The sequence below is a fragment of the Mus caroli genome, unplaced genomic scaffold, assembly GCF_978045245.1.
Source record: "Mus caroli unplaced genomic scaffold, Mus_caroli_1 scaffold_19, whole genome shotgun sequence".
Taxonomy (NCBI): Eukaryota; Metazoa; Chordata; class Mammalia; order Rodentia; family Muridae; genus Mus; species Mus caroli.
In genome coordinates, this window is record NW_028227274.1 from 61,241,539 (window position 1) to 61,257,731 (window position 16,193).

Sequence of the window (16,193 nt, forward strand, 5' to 3'; positions counted from 1 at the left end):
CTTTATAGGTCCCACTGAGTTTACTCATCACTAATCAAGCACCTCAGGGACTTCTCTGATGGAGATGGTACAGGGCTGCCTGTCTTTCCATCTGCTTTTGTATGCTCGTGTAAAGGAGCTCTACTAAATAACCATCCTCGTTAAAACTATGAAAATTATGTCCCGTGTGCAAGGTGGTGCTTCATGGAGGCCCAGAGCGCACAAGCCCGCACAAGCCTGGACTGCCTGGGGTGATGGTGCACTGCTGTAGGCAGCTAACCAGCAGGACCTGCAGGGCTCCTGGAGCTTCCTTCCCACATGGAGGAGGAGGAGGAGGAAGGTCCCTTGTGCTCTGTCCTTAATATTCAGAAGTACCAAGAAGCAAGGGAAGCTGTGGTACCCAAGGAAGGCCTGGTATCCTCTTACTGTGATGGGCAAGAGACCTAAAGCCCCATCCCTTCATGGTGTAGGAACTGCTTAGCAGGGTGCTGCCTGCTTCTGGGGGCATGGTTCTAGACCAGGCTTCAGTCGATCTTTTAGAAAAGCAGGTAAGGACTGATGGCTTCCATTTCTGTTCTGAGTCCCGACTGGAAGGTAGCGCCATCTCTATTCTGCAGTGAGCTTCACAGACGTGCACCATCTTGCTTCCAATTGGATTACAAATGGAGGAAAGGAAGGGTCATTTCACACCTACATGTGAGGTGTCCTTTGAGTAAAGAATGACTGACTGATTTCATGTGGTCTGGGTTGTCCACCAACACTCCCTTAGCCAGGGACATGCCTGTTCTGTCACTCCAAACCATTATGGCAATCTGCCAAGCAGGCAGGGTCATTGTCATGCCCTGCACCCCTTCCAGTGAGTAAAAAAACAGCTGTATGCCTAGTGTGTAGGCTCATGACTAATTCTAGCACTCAAGAGGCTGAGGCAGAATTGCTGAGAGGAATGCCTGGGCTACATAGTGAGGTGCCAGGGCCAGCCTGAGTATACAGCTTGCTGTCTACAGTATAAGACATTGTCTTGAAGACAAACAAAAAAACAAAATATAAGCAGCAAAAACCCATCCCCTCAGTAATCATGGGTAGAGGTCGGTCAGGCTGCCTGCCCCTTCCCTAACCTTGTGCTGCTGTTTGCACGGCCAGGAACAGGTTCTGTTTCCTTGCCAGCATGTGTCCACTTGGGCTCTTTGATATCTTAAGCTCCTTTTAAATGTCAGAAAGAGAAGAATTGGTTTTGTTTCCTATACCCTCCCTCCCTTTTTTTTTTTTACATGAATCTCTTCCCTTACCTCCTCTGCCTCTAGAGTGTGAAGGTTTCTGGGTAAACTTCTTACCTATGGCCAGGTGGGGAGGACCTAGCCTGAGGTTTCTGTTCCTCCCCGGTCAGAGGTCAGAGCCTGACTGGCTTGTGATTCCTTGCGGGTAGGAAGAATGTCTTCAGAGTCAGTTATCCCGGCCTGGCATGGGATTTCAGGGTGACAGGCACGATGCTGACCTTCTCTGGGGCACTTTTTATTTCTAAACAGTTAAAAGATTTTCTTGAACTCTGGATAAATTGGCAAGCCTGTGGAATTTGGAAATGGAAGCTAGTCCGAGTACACAGCTGTCCTGCTGGCACCAGCTGGGGTCAAGTGTTCCCTTTCTGACCCCTTGGAGGCTCCGTCCATACTTCTTTCCTTTACAATGGAAGTGCTGCACAGATGCTGTCCATCCTGTCTCCCTGAGCTGGAGAGAGGAGCCTTTCTGGCTGGCGGCTCCTGGAGAAATGAAAACGGCAGGCTGGAGAGTGTACAAGCGCTGTCGGCAGCCACGAGACACATCCTCCTGTCGTCTCCTCCCTTCTCTGGATGAGGCAGTTGTGGGAGCATTTATCTAGATTCTCAAGACTCAGACTCCTTAAACCACCCCAGGTCCGAATCCAAGATTCCAGAAACATGAATGGTGGAAAGAATTTGAGGAAGTGAGGTTTATCTAGGACATTTCTTCATAAAAGGGATAAGAAGACCAGCATGTGTAAAGGGATCTCATTTGTGTAAAACTAATGCTGACAACTAGGGGGGAACAGAGGGTGTGAAGAGGGGGGACCTAGCAATGGATTCTGAGGAAGGGTTCGGGTGGCTTCTGTCATTTGTACCATGGTCTTGCAGAACCTAAAAACCATTGCAAGGGAAAATTAAAATTCAAGAAAAGAAAAAAATCCCAGCTAGGCATCATAAGGAATAGTGAAACCAGATAAGGCTGGTAGCCACTGGGAGGAGGGCTGAGGTTCCCCTGGCTCAGCAAGACCTATGCTGTGGGACCACTGTGGCTGCCCAGCCAGTGTGGTTGCAAGACTGTAAGGCCACTGGGCTCAGCAGCTGAAAGTAGCCATTCTTCTCTTGTTGTCCCTTGCCTTGTACCTCTTGGCTTTGGTGCATCGTGATGCCCCTCAGGAAGTTTGTAGGTCCTTCCCCAAGACAGCTAGGAGGAAGTGAGTGGACTTGGCCAGTGTCTTTCTAGACACTGGACATGGTACAGCCCAGTTGCTCGTGCCCATGGGACATTCCAGCAACAGGTTGTTTGGGCTGGTTGTGGCTGTCTAGCCCAGGACAGGAAGCAACTGGGAGAGAGTTTCTTCAAAGAGTACACACGCCCGTGCAGGGGTCCTGGAATCTCTATCTTTGAACTTGTTGCCTCTCCCTAATTGCTGGTCCATGGAGACCTGGCCGAAACTTAGTTTAACGCTAAATTGAGTTTGAAACCGCTAGTCTTAGCCCCTGTGGAAACAGGACACCATGTAAAAATAGAAACTTCAAGGCAGCCTGTTTTTCTAGGCTTTATGCAGCTTGGCTCTAAGGCTCTGAGTCTTTTGGCAAATAAGAGCTGTTTGCAGACTCAGGTGTGTGGGGATTTCTTTCAGGAGGAAATTGGCTACTCTTCCTTAAGAAAAATCAGGGTGGCCTAAAATAACCTCTAAGAAGATGCTCCGAGTGGGAGTTTAACCCCAGCACAGCACCACCCTCTGTCTTGATTCCTGAGAGCTGTATAGTTGGAATGTATTTCATTCATGCAGTGATAGATTCAAATGGTTATTAAAAGCAAATGATGGCCAGGAGCCTTGGAAATGGCAAGAGTTTTAAGCTGATGGAATTGCTCAGTCTCCAAAAACCTCTACAGATTCATCCACAGGGTTGCAAGTCAAAAGGATTGTCCAAAAGTAACCGCCAGGCATTGCGTGTCTTAAACATTCTGACCTAGCTAACTTGCTCCTACAGCTGCCTGGGGTTGGGAGGGAGGCCTTCACAGCACCAGACCCTGACAGAAAGAATGGGGTCAGAGCTCTGACACACTCTCCAGTCTACAGAAACTCCCAGGCTGGGAGCCAGCATCAGTTTCTAATGCAGAGTCTTGTTTGAGAATGAGGGCTTTCATTGTCTACAAGGTATTCGTTCCAAGACTCCAGAGACATCAAAAGATGGCTCAAGTCCTATGCTGGAGTAATGTGTGCACGGGAGCTCCGTATACCTCCATATACCTATACATCTCAAGTGGACTTACAATGTCTAAGAGAGCCTGAGTCTATAGGAGTGCCTGTTATACTGTATCCTTCAGGATCCTGCGAGCAGACACACTTGAAGGTTTAGCACAGGTGCAGGGTTTCTCCCTTGGTATTTTGATCTGACTCTAGATGTATCCTCAGATAAAAACCCATTCATGGGGGAGGGATGGCCATGTGTGAAAAGGACAGTGATCTGTGGAACTTCCTGGCATTAGTGACATCAGAGGGACTGGAAAAGGTGGCCATGGGCAGTAGACTTTTTCAGCCCATTGCTGCTGCAGACTAGGTTGTTCTTTGAGTGTATGCTATGAGACTCCTGGGTAATGGGACAAGACACCAGCTGGGGAAAGGACAAGGGGCTTTTGTGTGCTTTCTCTTAAGAATCGGACATGGCAGAGATGATAGGAGATGGATGTGGTGGTACAAAGTTGAAGGTTGGGGGGGGCGGGGCTTGGGGACCCGAGAGTTCCCCATGCCATTCTTAGGTAAATTTTCGTAAAGAAAATTCTTCCCGTTATGGGGCCAAGGTGTTCACTAGGCAGCAGATGCCACATGGTGTATATACAGACAGGGCGCTGGCGGTTGGTCATTTCTTGCTTGGTTGTAAGCATCACACCATGGCTGTGCTACAGCGCTGCTGCCATGTCCCGATCGCAGATATAGATCTTGTTATTTCTTGACTCCTCCAGAGGATTTTGGCAGACAAACAGGCATGCAGGGTTGCTTTATTTAAGGAGTTAGCAGGCTAGGAAAGATTTGTTGTCAAGGACAATGCAAGCGGTAAACATTTCATCCCTTAAAAGGCAAAAACACTGAGAGGCCAGGGTGAAACCCCCAAGAAGCAGGAAATTGGCCATTTAAAAAGTATGTCTCAGCAGCTAGGGAGAGAGGAGGGGAGCAGGCAGGAAACTTCCTCTGAGACCAGTGAAGTCATCGCGGCCCCTTTAAAGGGATCAAAATGAACCAGAGGTCATGGGTTACCTGAATCCAATTCTGAATTTATGCATTACATTTATTTATTTATTTATTTATTTATTTATTTATTTATTTACTTTGTGTGTGTGCGCACATACAGAGCTTGGCAGCCAGTGTCCTCATCCACTGAGCCATCTCCTTGACTCTGAATCTGTCTCCAGAAAGCACTGCAAGATGTTCCTCCCACAGACAGCATCTCTCCTGATGGATAAATGTGACTTTCATTACTCCACCCCTTAAATATCCCGAGATCCTTTCTCCCTATCAGTTTGTCCATCAGGAGCCTCATCAGGCTTGCCAGTGTTCTGCCAGGGGACCTAGGGAATGAGGGAGGCTCTCTGGTCTTGGCCTAAAAGGACTAATGCGGAAGCTAGATGGTCTGGAACAGAAATGTCACCCAGCACCCAGCAAATTGCCATTGCAAGAGCATTCACCGTGGGCTTAGCTACCCAGGGTTTCTGTATGGGACTCATGAATACTTTTTTTTTGTTATCCAATGGAGCAAAGCCTTAGGAAAGGAAGTTTCCATCTTCGCCTCCCATTTCTCTCCTTGAACAAAACTTTTAGCCAAGAATGGCTGCTTTGAAGGCTTGTGCTTTGTCCAGCCTGCTTCTCTAATTGATCTTTCACAAGATCTTCTCAAGTAATTTCTTCCATTCTGGGAAGCCCGTGGAAACAAGTGGGCACTGTCAGCAGATGCTGTTGACCAACCCTCCAGAAATAAATGCTGGCAGGAAACAGGAGAAGCCTGAAGAGCCCCCATCAGTCATCAGCCTCAGAGCCCTTTGCCATGGGGCTGCAGCACTTGGTGAGGGGACATTTGCTGTTTGTAGAACCTCAAGCCTGAGAGGGGAAGAAGTTGGAGGTAGCATTCCATAAGCCCTAGGATTGAATTAGAGGCCCAAGATGGCTTTACGTTTGTGACGTCATCTGACCCAGGTTATTTTCTCTTCTACATCTTGGTTACACAGGCTGGAAATTATGCCAACATTCTCATTAAACTTAAGACCTAGATTTACTTGAATGCCTCAGAACCTCGTATTCTTATGCACAGGCTGCAGTTCTTGAACCTGCTGCCCCAGGGCAGTGTGCAGACAAGCAAACCCTGCTCCCTGTCAGCAATGCCTTGTACTTGGGAACTGCAGGGTCGATTTCCATTTTTAACACGAGTTCTTCTTTTTCAGAGAACACTTGTATGGGGCTTATTTCTAGCTCCAATCCTCTTGAGTTAAGTCTTCCCCCAACCCCTGGTGCCACGCATGGAGCCCAGAGTCACTTACATGCCAGATGAGCACCCAAGTCCTTAGATAAAGCTTTTATAGAGCTTTTTATAGTGGGCGTAAAGAACAGCAGCAAAGCTACACCTACTGCGCCCCGACTCCCGATCTTAACCTTCAAACCCTGTGTATGCAGAAGTCCTGACACTATATAGTTCTTTCTAACATGGAAGGAAATGAAGTGCTATAGAGCCAAGTTGGTGAGCCTCGGAAAGGACACTTCTCAAGTGGGAATCTTGTATCAGAATGCTTTTCTTCTTCTTCTTCTTCTTTTTTTTTATAGTAAAACTAATTTTACAAAGCAAATGCTTTCTGGTGGTGCAAATCTTCTTCCGTGTGAACGATCTGCATACGGAGTTCTCTTCTGCTAATCTGTAAAGGCTCTCTCATTAAACCTCCCTAGAAAGGGAGCTGTAGGGCAATACAACGTGCAGACTTTATTCTCTGTGACTGTGACACAGTTGCTGTAGATCCCTTTAGTTTTCATTCACGCCAGAAAGTATAAGAACTTAAGAAAACAATTTTTAAAACTTAATTCACACACAGAAGCATCGCCGTACACCCCCCTCCCCCGCCATGACTAAAACCGTCACCTTCTTCACCTCATCCACTGAGTCCAAAACCTCTGCCTCTGCTTATGACATCTTTGGTTGCTTAATGGTAACTGCAAAACTGCTTCAAAGGGATGGGGAGGTGGGCAAAACAGACCCTGCTCTAAAGAATTTTACAAGTGACAGATATGCTCTTTATCAAATTGTTACGGAAGGATAAATTTAAACCACAATAGGAAGTTGCCCATTGGGAAAACTGTTACCAAAGGGGGTGGGGGGAGTGGAAAATAAATCCTGGCAAGGATGTGGGGGAATTGGAACTCTTGTAGTTTGCTGATAGAGATGTCAAATGGTACAATGACTGTGGAACCCAGGCTTCTCCCTCAAAAATACAAACATTGCACTGCCATATGGTATAGCTATTTTACATTGCACATGTGGTATAGCTATTTTACATCTAGGTATATACTCGAAATGATTGAAGGAGGATTGCAAATATATACCCATGCAGCCATGTTCATGGCGTTATTCACAGCAGTCTAAAGGCCTAGGAGCTGATAAGCAAAATGTGTCCCTGCCTGAAATGCTTAGGCCTTAAAAAGGAAGGCCATTCTGATACATGCTCTAACATGGGAGAACCTAGAAATACATTTGCTAATGACACTGGCTCGCCACAAAGTTGCAAATATTATATGAGTCTCCTTATAGGGGGCCCTAAGTTATCTCTCATAGGAGGTCCTTAGTCTTGTCATGTTCAAAGACAGAAAGTGCAGGGGTGGTTGCCAGGGGCTAGGAGAGGAAGGGATGGAGGGTCATTTGAGTTAAGGAAGACAAGAAAGTTCTAGAGATAGTGTGATCGCTACCTAATCATGTGACTATTCTCAATGCCACAGAATGGTACACTTAAAATTACTAAGATGATGAGTGCTACAACCTTTTTTTTTAAAAAAACCACAATAAAACAAAAATAACCAGAGTAAAATGTTTGGTAATACTAATGCTTAAGAGCCAGGTTCCTCCTGGCCACTGCACATGAACACAAATCCCACAGGCACACTGGTTCAACCATGCCCTGCCCACTTTTGATTTCTGCCCAGTGGAAAACCTTTTATCTCGAGAGCACAATTCATCTGGCAGAACCACAGGCCAGAAGAATCCTCTTGGAGTCCAGGACTCCTGCCTGCTGTTCTTAAAGAAGTGATATTCGTGAACACCAACCTACCACTCCTGATGCCATTGTAGTACAGCCTGGGTGACAGCTGGACCATTTCCCCACTCATCCTTTTCCTGCTGAACTAAAGAGCATTGATCTTCAGTGTTGTGCCATCAGCACTGAGCTGTCCCTGAACCAATACGGTCCCAAAAGGGGAAAACAAATCTTTTCAGGGATTGAGACTTAACTTCCTAGAAAGGCCAGAAATGAAGGTGGCACAGTGGATGGTCCTAAACTCTCACTGGATATAGAAAATGAAGTTGTGAAGAGTGGGGTGGAGGAGAAGTGGAGGTAGAGATGGGTGACAGTAAGTTATTAAGCCCACAGAACCTTGTAAGACCCCCTGGGAATCAGATGCGGTGGGCAGCAAGCATCTTTGCGGTGCAGATTCCAGCAGTAGGGACCCAGCTCTGTGTGTGTGGACCACTGGAGACTGACTGAACATCAGCTTCTGATGCCTCCTCTGGAATGTAGCAAGCCACCTGCAGGAGCTTTAGACTGTCATGGATGGCCAGGGCCTCCGTGGCGTTGTGAACAGGCTTCATGCTGATTGTGGTAATATTCTGACCTACTCTGCTCTTTGCAGGAGCCCCAGAGTGTACATGTTATAGACACCACCCTAACTTCCCATCCTGGCCTTTAAATGTCAGAACAACCCGTTTAGGGCAAAAGCTTTGGATCCTTCACCTCCTGGCAGCTTTCAGAGAGGACATAGCCTGTCAGAGCTCAGGACTCTGCGTTCTCTTTTACTTCGGTTCGTTCTTTCCTTCCTATAATGAACCCAAAGGACCATGACCTTGCTTTGGTCTACCCAAGTGGGGCCCCTGAGTGGAAACCACCTTATTCTTCCCTTTCTCTCCTGCGGCAGTTACTCAAGCATGTCCAAGAGTCACCTTGGTGTAAGTGAGGAAGTTGAAATAGAGAGAGAGGAATAACTTGTTTGTGGCTCCCACCAGCTGTGAGGTAGGCAGTGGGGGCCTGCTCAGGCCTTCAGGATCTGGCCAGAGATATTCTCATCAGCTCTGATTCAGCTCTGCTTTCAGTGGGCTGTTTACTTGTTATCTCCCTGGGTCTTATCACCCTGTGGTCTGCTGATAACAGGCTGGAGCATGGTTTATATTCTCCCCTTGCCCCAAAGCCCTCTGCAGGAATCCCAGGCCAGCCAATGCCCCTGGACCCTGGGAGATGGAAGGCTTGTCCCCTCCCCCTTTAACTCGGTACCCAAAGTGATCTCACCATCTGCAAGCCACCACGCATCACAGGCACAAAGGAAGTGTTCTCTACTGTAAATGGTAACTAAACTCATCCAATGGATGGAAAGGGTCATGTAAGTACAAAGTCTTCCCTTAATGGGGGTGTAGAAGAGGCAGGTGGCAGCCACCTGCCTGCTCTCCCACCCCCACCCTTACCACAGTCTTCCAGGAAGGCAAACTTGTCACCGTTGCCAAGTCACATTTATGAGGGCTACCACCCTACCTTGTGGAAGGAGGTGAAATTTTGACTTCAGGAAAAATGCTGAACAAGTGTGTCCCTCTCTCAGAGGGGTGAAGGTATGACCGTGGGTCTGACTACATATAACCTGGGAGTCCCAGTGAGCTCTCCCTCCCGATCAGAGGGCAGAGATCAAAGGCTATGGTCCAGCTCTGCTTACCTCTTGTGCCTTGTACAAACTTTGTGGGAGTTAAAGAGTAGAGGAGACCATTGGGTTAAGAGTTGTCCTGTGGGCTGGATGTGGTGACAATGTTCCAGTGCTGTGCCTGCTGGCCGGGGCCAGTCCTCCTGACTTACAGTCAGGTTTTGGTTGCCAGCTCTGACGCCTCCAGGCAAACAGGTTAGTCAGAGGTGACATCTGCCATACAGGCACCAAATAAACGCTTCACAGACCGTGCCTCCTGGCAGCGAGAGCACAGCTTTATGGTGGACCTTAAACTGCAGAGAGTTGGGAAAGCAAGCATTTCAAGAGCTGAGGAGCTGTGAGCCTTGGCCTCTGAACACACATGGACAGGCTGTGCACATGCCCCAGAGGTCCCCCATACCCTTCTGTGTGGCTCCTCTGCCTCCTGCATTCACTTTGTCAAAGGAACCCCGTGATTCCTCTCATGTGTTGTCACAGCTCTGTGTTTTCTGTGGTGTGTTTCTCCCTTGAAAAAAATATAATTGTGCTGAAATACACCCATGGATCTGTTTCATGGGTACCCGCTTAAGAGCACAGTTAAGTGGCATAAGTTACATTCATAATGGTGACGTTTCACCACTGTTCATATCTGGAACTCTCACCTTGTGAAACTGAAACCCACTATCTGTGTTTTCTGTCCCTACCTCCCGTCGCATCCCTCAAAGTCACCTTCCCACCTCCTGTCTCTGGATTTCACCATTAAATGTCTCTCAAATAAATGGAATCGAGCAATGTATGTGTGTGCACGCATGTGCGCGCACGTGTGTGTGCGTGTGCCTGGCTTATTCCATTTAGCACAGTGTCCTTGAGGTCCATCCGTGTTGTAACTTGTGTAGAACATCCTGCCTTTTAAAGTTGAGTTCTCTGCCATCACACATACAAAGCACAGTGTGCTTCGCCGTTCGTTTGTGGCTGCACAGTTGGATTGCTTTCCCTCTCACTTCTGTGGGTCAGTCAGTGCCCTTGCTTTGAGTTCTTCTGGACCTGTAATTAGGAGGGTGATAGCTGGATCACATAGTAATTCTATGTTTGAGCGTTTGAGGAACCGTCCCACTCTTATCCACAAAGGCTGCATCATTTTACATTCCCACAGACAGGACCAAAGGATTGGGAGGTCTCCACATCCTCACCCACATAGCCACTGGATTTGTGATGATCTGAAACCTCAACAGGGTCCCTAAAGGGTCCACGCCATAGCTGACGTTAGGCAGGCTGTCCCGTGACAGCCGCATGCATTGTGTGAATATACATACTGGCTCACACTGTTCTCTACTCTCTGGGCACCAGAGCATGGCTCCATTTCTTTTGGGGGTTTTGGGTATAAACGATGGTGACCCAAGTACCTAATCCTAACCATGGTGAACCCACCCCCTGCCCATTTTCAGGGATATACATGCACACTGAGCTCATGAGAAGACTAAAGTCTTTAACTGTCTTGGTTTCTTTGTTTCAGAACCACAACCATGCATGCATAGCCTGCCGCATCATTTTCCGGTCCGATGAACACCACCCTCCCATCCTGCCCCCCAAGGCTGACCTGACCATTGGCCTCCACGGGGAATGGGTGAGCCAGCGCTGCGAGGTACGCCCCGAGGTCCTCTTCCTCACCCGCCACTTCATCTTCCACGACAACAACAACACCTGGGAAGGGCATTACTACCACTACTCAGACCCTGTCTGCAAGCACCCCACATTCACCATCTACGCTCGAGGCCGCTACAGCCGCGGTGTGCTCTCATCTAAGGTCATGGGTGGCACGGAGTTTGTGTTCAAAGGTAAGTCTGCTAGTTCACATCTCGCAGCACGGCTTGGCACATTTCTGCTGGGACAGAACCTAAGAGAAAGGGTATCTTTGCTGCTTGAGATCTGGGGATGAAGTGAGAGCCATGTCTGCCTTAAAGCATCCTTGGAAATACCTCCTTCCTGCCTAGAACAGGCTAGTACCAGATCTCCACATGACACTCAGGTACAATGGAATCCAAACCATCACACGGGCCACTATGATGTGAGAGTCAGGAATGCTCCTGCAATGAAATCTAGCAGCCTCTCTGATAGCATCAGGCCTGTTTGTATGCTGTGTCCTTTTCCTGAATGAGGAATACAGAGCAGGTGTCGGTTACTTCTTGATGCTCAGAGCTGTCACTTCCAGTCTGAGCTGAGGCTGCATATGAGAGCCTGTGCCAGGCTGGAAGGTGAGAACATCATAGGGAAAGTTCACTCTGTGAACTTCTCACCCAAGCAAGGAAGCTGGGGTTGGGAGGCACCTGCCCTGACCCCAAGGGAGGACTTACTGCTTTAGTTTTAAGTTTGAATGCCCAAAAGGTGGTTATCAGTAGGTAATACCAAATAAAGAGGGTAGCTGGGTCATTGGGTAACCCCTTCAGAGTAACACTGTATCCAATGATTGTGAGATGTCTGTGTTGCCTTAGTGAAGCCCTGAGCATGATTCCTCCTTTGATGGAGGAATTTAGCTCTTGGACACTGGTCTTGTGCTAAACTTAAGACAAATCTGTCTACTCACTAAAAATCCCACTACACCTGTATACAGTTAACCCTTAGGACCCCAAGGGTCTGCAAGAGCTGGGGCTTATATTTATTTCTTCTTATTTTTGTTGTATGCAACCTAACTGCATTTAGATTCCTGACTGATGGGCCCATATTAATCTGTGAAATTGGTGATTCGGATACATGTTCAATGTGAGATCTCTTGGATATTTCAAAACCTTTTCATAAAACAAACATTTGAGTTTTGTTAACTATGGAGGGGTTTTTTTTGCATCCTAGGGAGTAATACCAATTAAAGGGGGTATCTGGGTCATTGGGTAATCCCAAAGATCACTTTTGACTTTTGAGAAATGCTGGGACAGTTGTATTTCACAGGGATGTGTGTGATCATCTCCAAACTGGGCTCAGCATGTAAACCAAATGTCACTGTTTTTTGGTCATATGTACAGTATACCGTCATGACTTTACATTCATGGGAATTAATTTTAGGGCTCCCTGAAGATACCAAAACGCAAAGTTGCTTTAGTTCCTTCTGTGAAATGAATACACTTGCACAAAACCTGTGCATATGCTCTTATACTTTACACCATTTCTACATTACTTCTGATACTTAATGAAGTCATTGCAGGGCCATGTAGTTAAGTTGTAGCTGCAGAGTGTGTGACACTGTGAGCTGGCTGGCTGTGCTTGGTATGATTACCATTCAAGTCAGCATATGGAACTTCCTACCCGAGCCTACTGTTTTGATTACTGTGGTCAGCCAGGCAAGTGATTGGATTGTGCTTTAAAGAGAAAGCTGTGTTGAAACAGCACCTCTAGCATTTGCCAGGAGTGTCTGCCTCCTTAAGTTGAGTCCCTAGAGTCATAGATATCTCTCTTCTCCACAGTGAATCACATGAAGGTCACTCCCATGGACGCAGCCACAGCCTCCCTCCTCAATGTCTTCAGTGGGAATGAATGTGGGGCTGAGGGCTCCTGGCAGGTGGGTATCCAACAGGATGTGACACACACCAATGGCTGCGTGGCTCTGGGCATCAAACTACCTCACACAGAATATGAGATCTTCAAAATGGAGCAAGACACCCGAGGCCGCTACCTGCTGTTCAATGGCCAGAGGCCCAGCGATGGCTCCAGCCCAGACAGACCAGAGAAGAGAGCCACATCCTACCAGATGCCCTTGGTCCAGTGTGCCTCTTCCTCATCGAGAGCTGAAGACTTGTTGGAAGACAGTCAAGGTCATCTGTATGGCAGGGCAGCAGGGAGGACAGCTGGGTCCCTGTTGCTTCCTGCCTTCATTAGCCTTTGGACTCTACCACATTGGGGCATCCTCAGATAGAAGACATTTCCTAAACCAAGACTCTTTACCGTGTATGACTTTCCTTCACACAGAGAAAGGACATTGATTCTTTCGATGCACTTGAATGCCTTGAGATCTGCCGTTGCTTCTCCTCTCCCCCCTCTTCCAGCCTCTGTGCCATGAGCAGTGTGTTTGAAGTTTCAGCTTTGAATGTCTTCCCGCCCGATCCATGGCCTGAGAACTTCATAGCGGTGTGATTGCACTTTATGTCTGCAGAGAGCCGGGGCTAGTGTGTTTAGGGGTGGCAGCTGCCTTCTTCTCTCTGTCCCCTGACTCCTGACTATGTTTCTGAGCTGAACTTAAAAGATACAAATGACAAGCTGTAGCTCTCTCTGCCGTTGTTTCTCTTTAATCTCTCCAAATCCCTTCCACACTCGAGGTTTTCGACACTGGAACCCAGTGCAGAGTTGGCTTGGGACCGCCATGAAGACCCCATGTTTGCGACAGGAGAGCCGGGGGTGTTGTTAAATACATAAGAGACGAGGCAAGGTCCAGCTAAGTCTTTGTTCCAGCCTTAATGCCAATCAACACTTTGAGAAATGTTGAGTAGAGAGGTGTCCCTAAAGCTTCAAAGTAACTTAAACTCTGTTGACGAGCGAGCGCCGGTTTTCACTTGTTGAGAAGAGATGTGTGCCATATACTTGGTTTGGTGGCTACAGGGTACAGCCTGCTGCTTAACCCTCAGAAGAGACTGATCCATTTGGGAAATTCAGAGCAACTCCTGCTCCAGGCAGCCAGAAGCAGCAGTGGGGAGTGGGGGGTGGGGATGGGGGTGGGGATTCCTTGTGTTAAGTGCCACACAAGTGACAAGGAGATCTGTGGAGTTTTTCTCTAAGTGAACCAATCCCCTGTGTCCTGGCTCACAGGGTGGGCGTATCCACTCTGCCATCTTTGACACATAGAAACCGAACATCAGTGCTCCAGTAGCTTACTAATGGAAAGAGGTTGGGGTGAGACTCACCCACAGATGAGCCACTCTGCTAGGAGCCAGCTGTCCCTGTGCTCCATGGTGGGGTCTAGGAGGAGTCACCCTGTTACTAGAATTACCAGCTTGACTCAGCTTCCTCTCTGCTTTTCCTTGGTTCTGCCCCAGCTGTGAGGGCCAGAGCCATCTCATTCAGGGTTCGCCGCTTCACAGTCATCCGAAGGGAGGAGGGGATGGCCACCACCCATTCCTTTGTATTATTGCAACTGGTGCTATAAACACCAAGTGCTATTGCTCACAGAGACCCATGCAGTCAGGTGGAGGAGAGACAGAAAACCTAGATGGAACTGAAAGCAGACATGGAGACCAGGACCCAGGAGAAGAGTCAGTCATGTATTTAAGAGTTCACTTTGTGAAGCAGTAGCTTTCAGTGTGGTGTTAAATTATAACGAAGGCATGGAGTACCAGAGTGCTTTATATTTAGATTATATTTTAAGTCATGGTGCATACTTGAGGGGGTTTATTAAAAAATGAAAGTACTAACTTAATGTCTACTAAGTTTAATAAACAAAGAATTTGGAAGTAACCCCACGAAATATGTCTTCTTTGTCGACTCAATGAATTCTGACACTGTCTTCAAAGTGTGAGCCTATAGACACACTTCAGTGACCAAGAGTTGGGCTTACAGCCACTTTGGTTCACTGCAACCCACCTGGAGTTATCTATCTCTACCCTTTAACAATGTGCTGATCTACGCCCACAAAGAGATAGATATTAACACATACATAGTGTAAGCATGATGAGTCTGTGAAGTTTGTGTGATCACTTTCTGATGTAATATACATCTCTACAGAGAAATAATAACAGCTTATTCACAACTCACCGACACACTGAAGTATGTCACCATCACTCCCGAGTGCATTCATCTTGGCTTGGTTATATCATGCTAACAGCAATAGGGTCTCTAGAGTCAGGTCCCTTATGTGCGCCAAGGTGATCTTGATGTTATGTGTGACCTTGAAGCCACAATGGAGCTCGAGGCCATCATTGGCTTGAGGGTCAGACATGACAAGTCAATACTGAGATGCTTTCGTTGTTCTTTAGATTTCCCTTGTTTTAATTCATGTGTATGTGATGGAACAGGTAAATATAGTCACATCCTATACCTATACCTATACCTATACCTATACCTATACCTATACCTATACCTATACCTATACCTATACCTATACCTATACCTATACCTACCGAGTACAGGTGTCACACAGTGCAGAGAGATCCCCGAAGCTGAAGTTACAGGTGGCTTAAAGCCACCCAGTATTGGTACAAAGAGCCAAAGTCTGTTCCTCTGCAAAAGGAGTACACCAGTCTATCCTCCAACACCTGCCTACTTTTAAGACAGTGTCTTACTATGTAGCCCAGGTTGGCCTTGAATTCATGGTCCTTCTGCCTCCACACAATAAGTGCTGGGATGACAGACCAGTTCTACTATGTCTGACTGGAACAAGTCTGAAAAAGGTATGCCTGACCCTAGACTATTCCATTTACATAGCAAGTTTGAAATCCACCATAGTTCGGTACTCAGCACCTGGCAAGTCTCCCTGTTAGTCGGTGGTGGGTAATTCTGCTAGTAAACTCTACATCTGAGGGAAGTCATAAGTCATGGAAGATTCTTACAGAACTCACGGGTCAGCTGCAACTGGGCTTTAGGCCACTGGTGTAGCAGAACATGAGGCTGGATGGTTGGCAAAGGATACAGGTTTATTTTGGTTTGTGGTTCTGGAGACTGCGATGCCTGAACTCGAGCAGCTGCATCTGACAAGGGTCTTCTGCTGCTTGATCGTGGCAGCAAGCCCCAAGTGAACTTGAGGTGAGCATGAGGGTGGACTTGCTCTATCCAGTCTGTTCTGGCAACAAATCCAGTCCCACGAGATTGAAGCCCTGCTGAGAACAGCATCATTCCGTTCATGATGGCTCCATCATTGACCTCCGCCCCTGCTATTGGCTCCACATTCCAGCCCTGCCACAGTGAGGGAATGCGACTCCCAATCATGAATGTCGGCGCAGCACAGTCAAAGCATAGCACCAGGCTTCTTTTCTTCCTGAGTAGCTTGCTGGTAAGAGTCAGAAAAGTCCCTGGAGTTGACAGTAAAGAGTTCAAACTCTAAAATTCAAACTGCCCCACCCATCAATCTCCAAAG

The 16,193-nt window shown here is 47.5% G+C and overlaps 1 protein-coding gene across 1 annotated transcript in view; it reads left to right on the forward strand.

Annotated features, from left to right (window-relative positions):
• The window catches only part of Apcdd1 (APC down-regulated 1), a 29,953-nt gene extending 16,141 nt beyond the window's left edge, over positions 1 to 13,812 (forward strand). Inside the window, exons 4-5 of the mRNA XM_021150269.2 lie at positions 10,659 to 10,980; positions 12,598 to 13,812. Coding sequence (XP_021005928.1) covers positions 10,659 to 10,980; positions 12,598 to 13,046 — 771 coding nt within the window. The 3' untranslated portion in view covers positions 13,047 to 13,812. The remainder of the gene's footprint in view (positions 1 to 10,658; positions 10,981 to 12,597) is intronic.
• Positions 13,813 to 16,193: the final 2,381 nt, after the last annotated feature.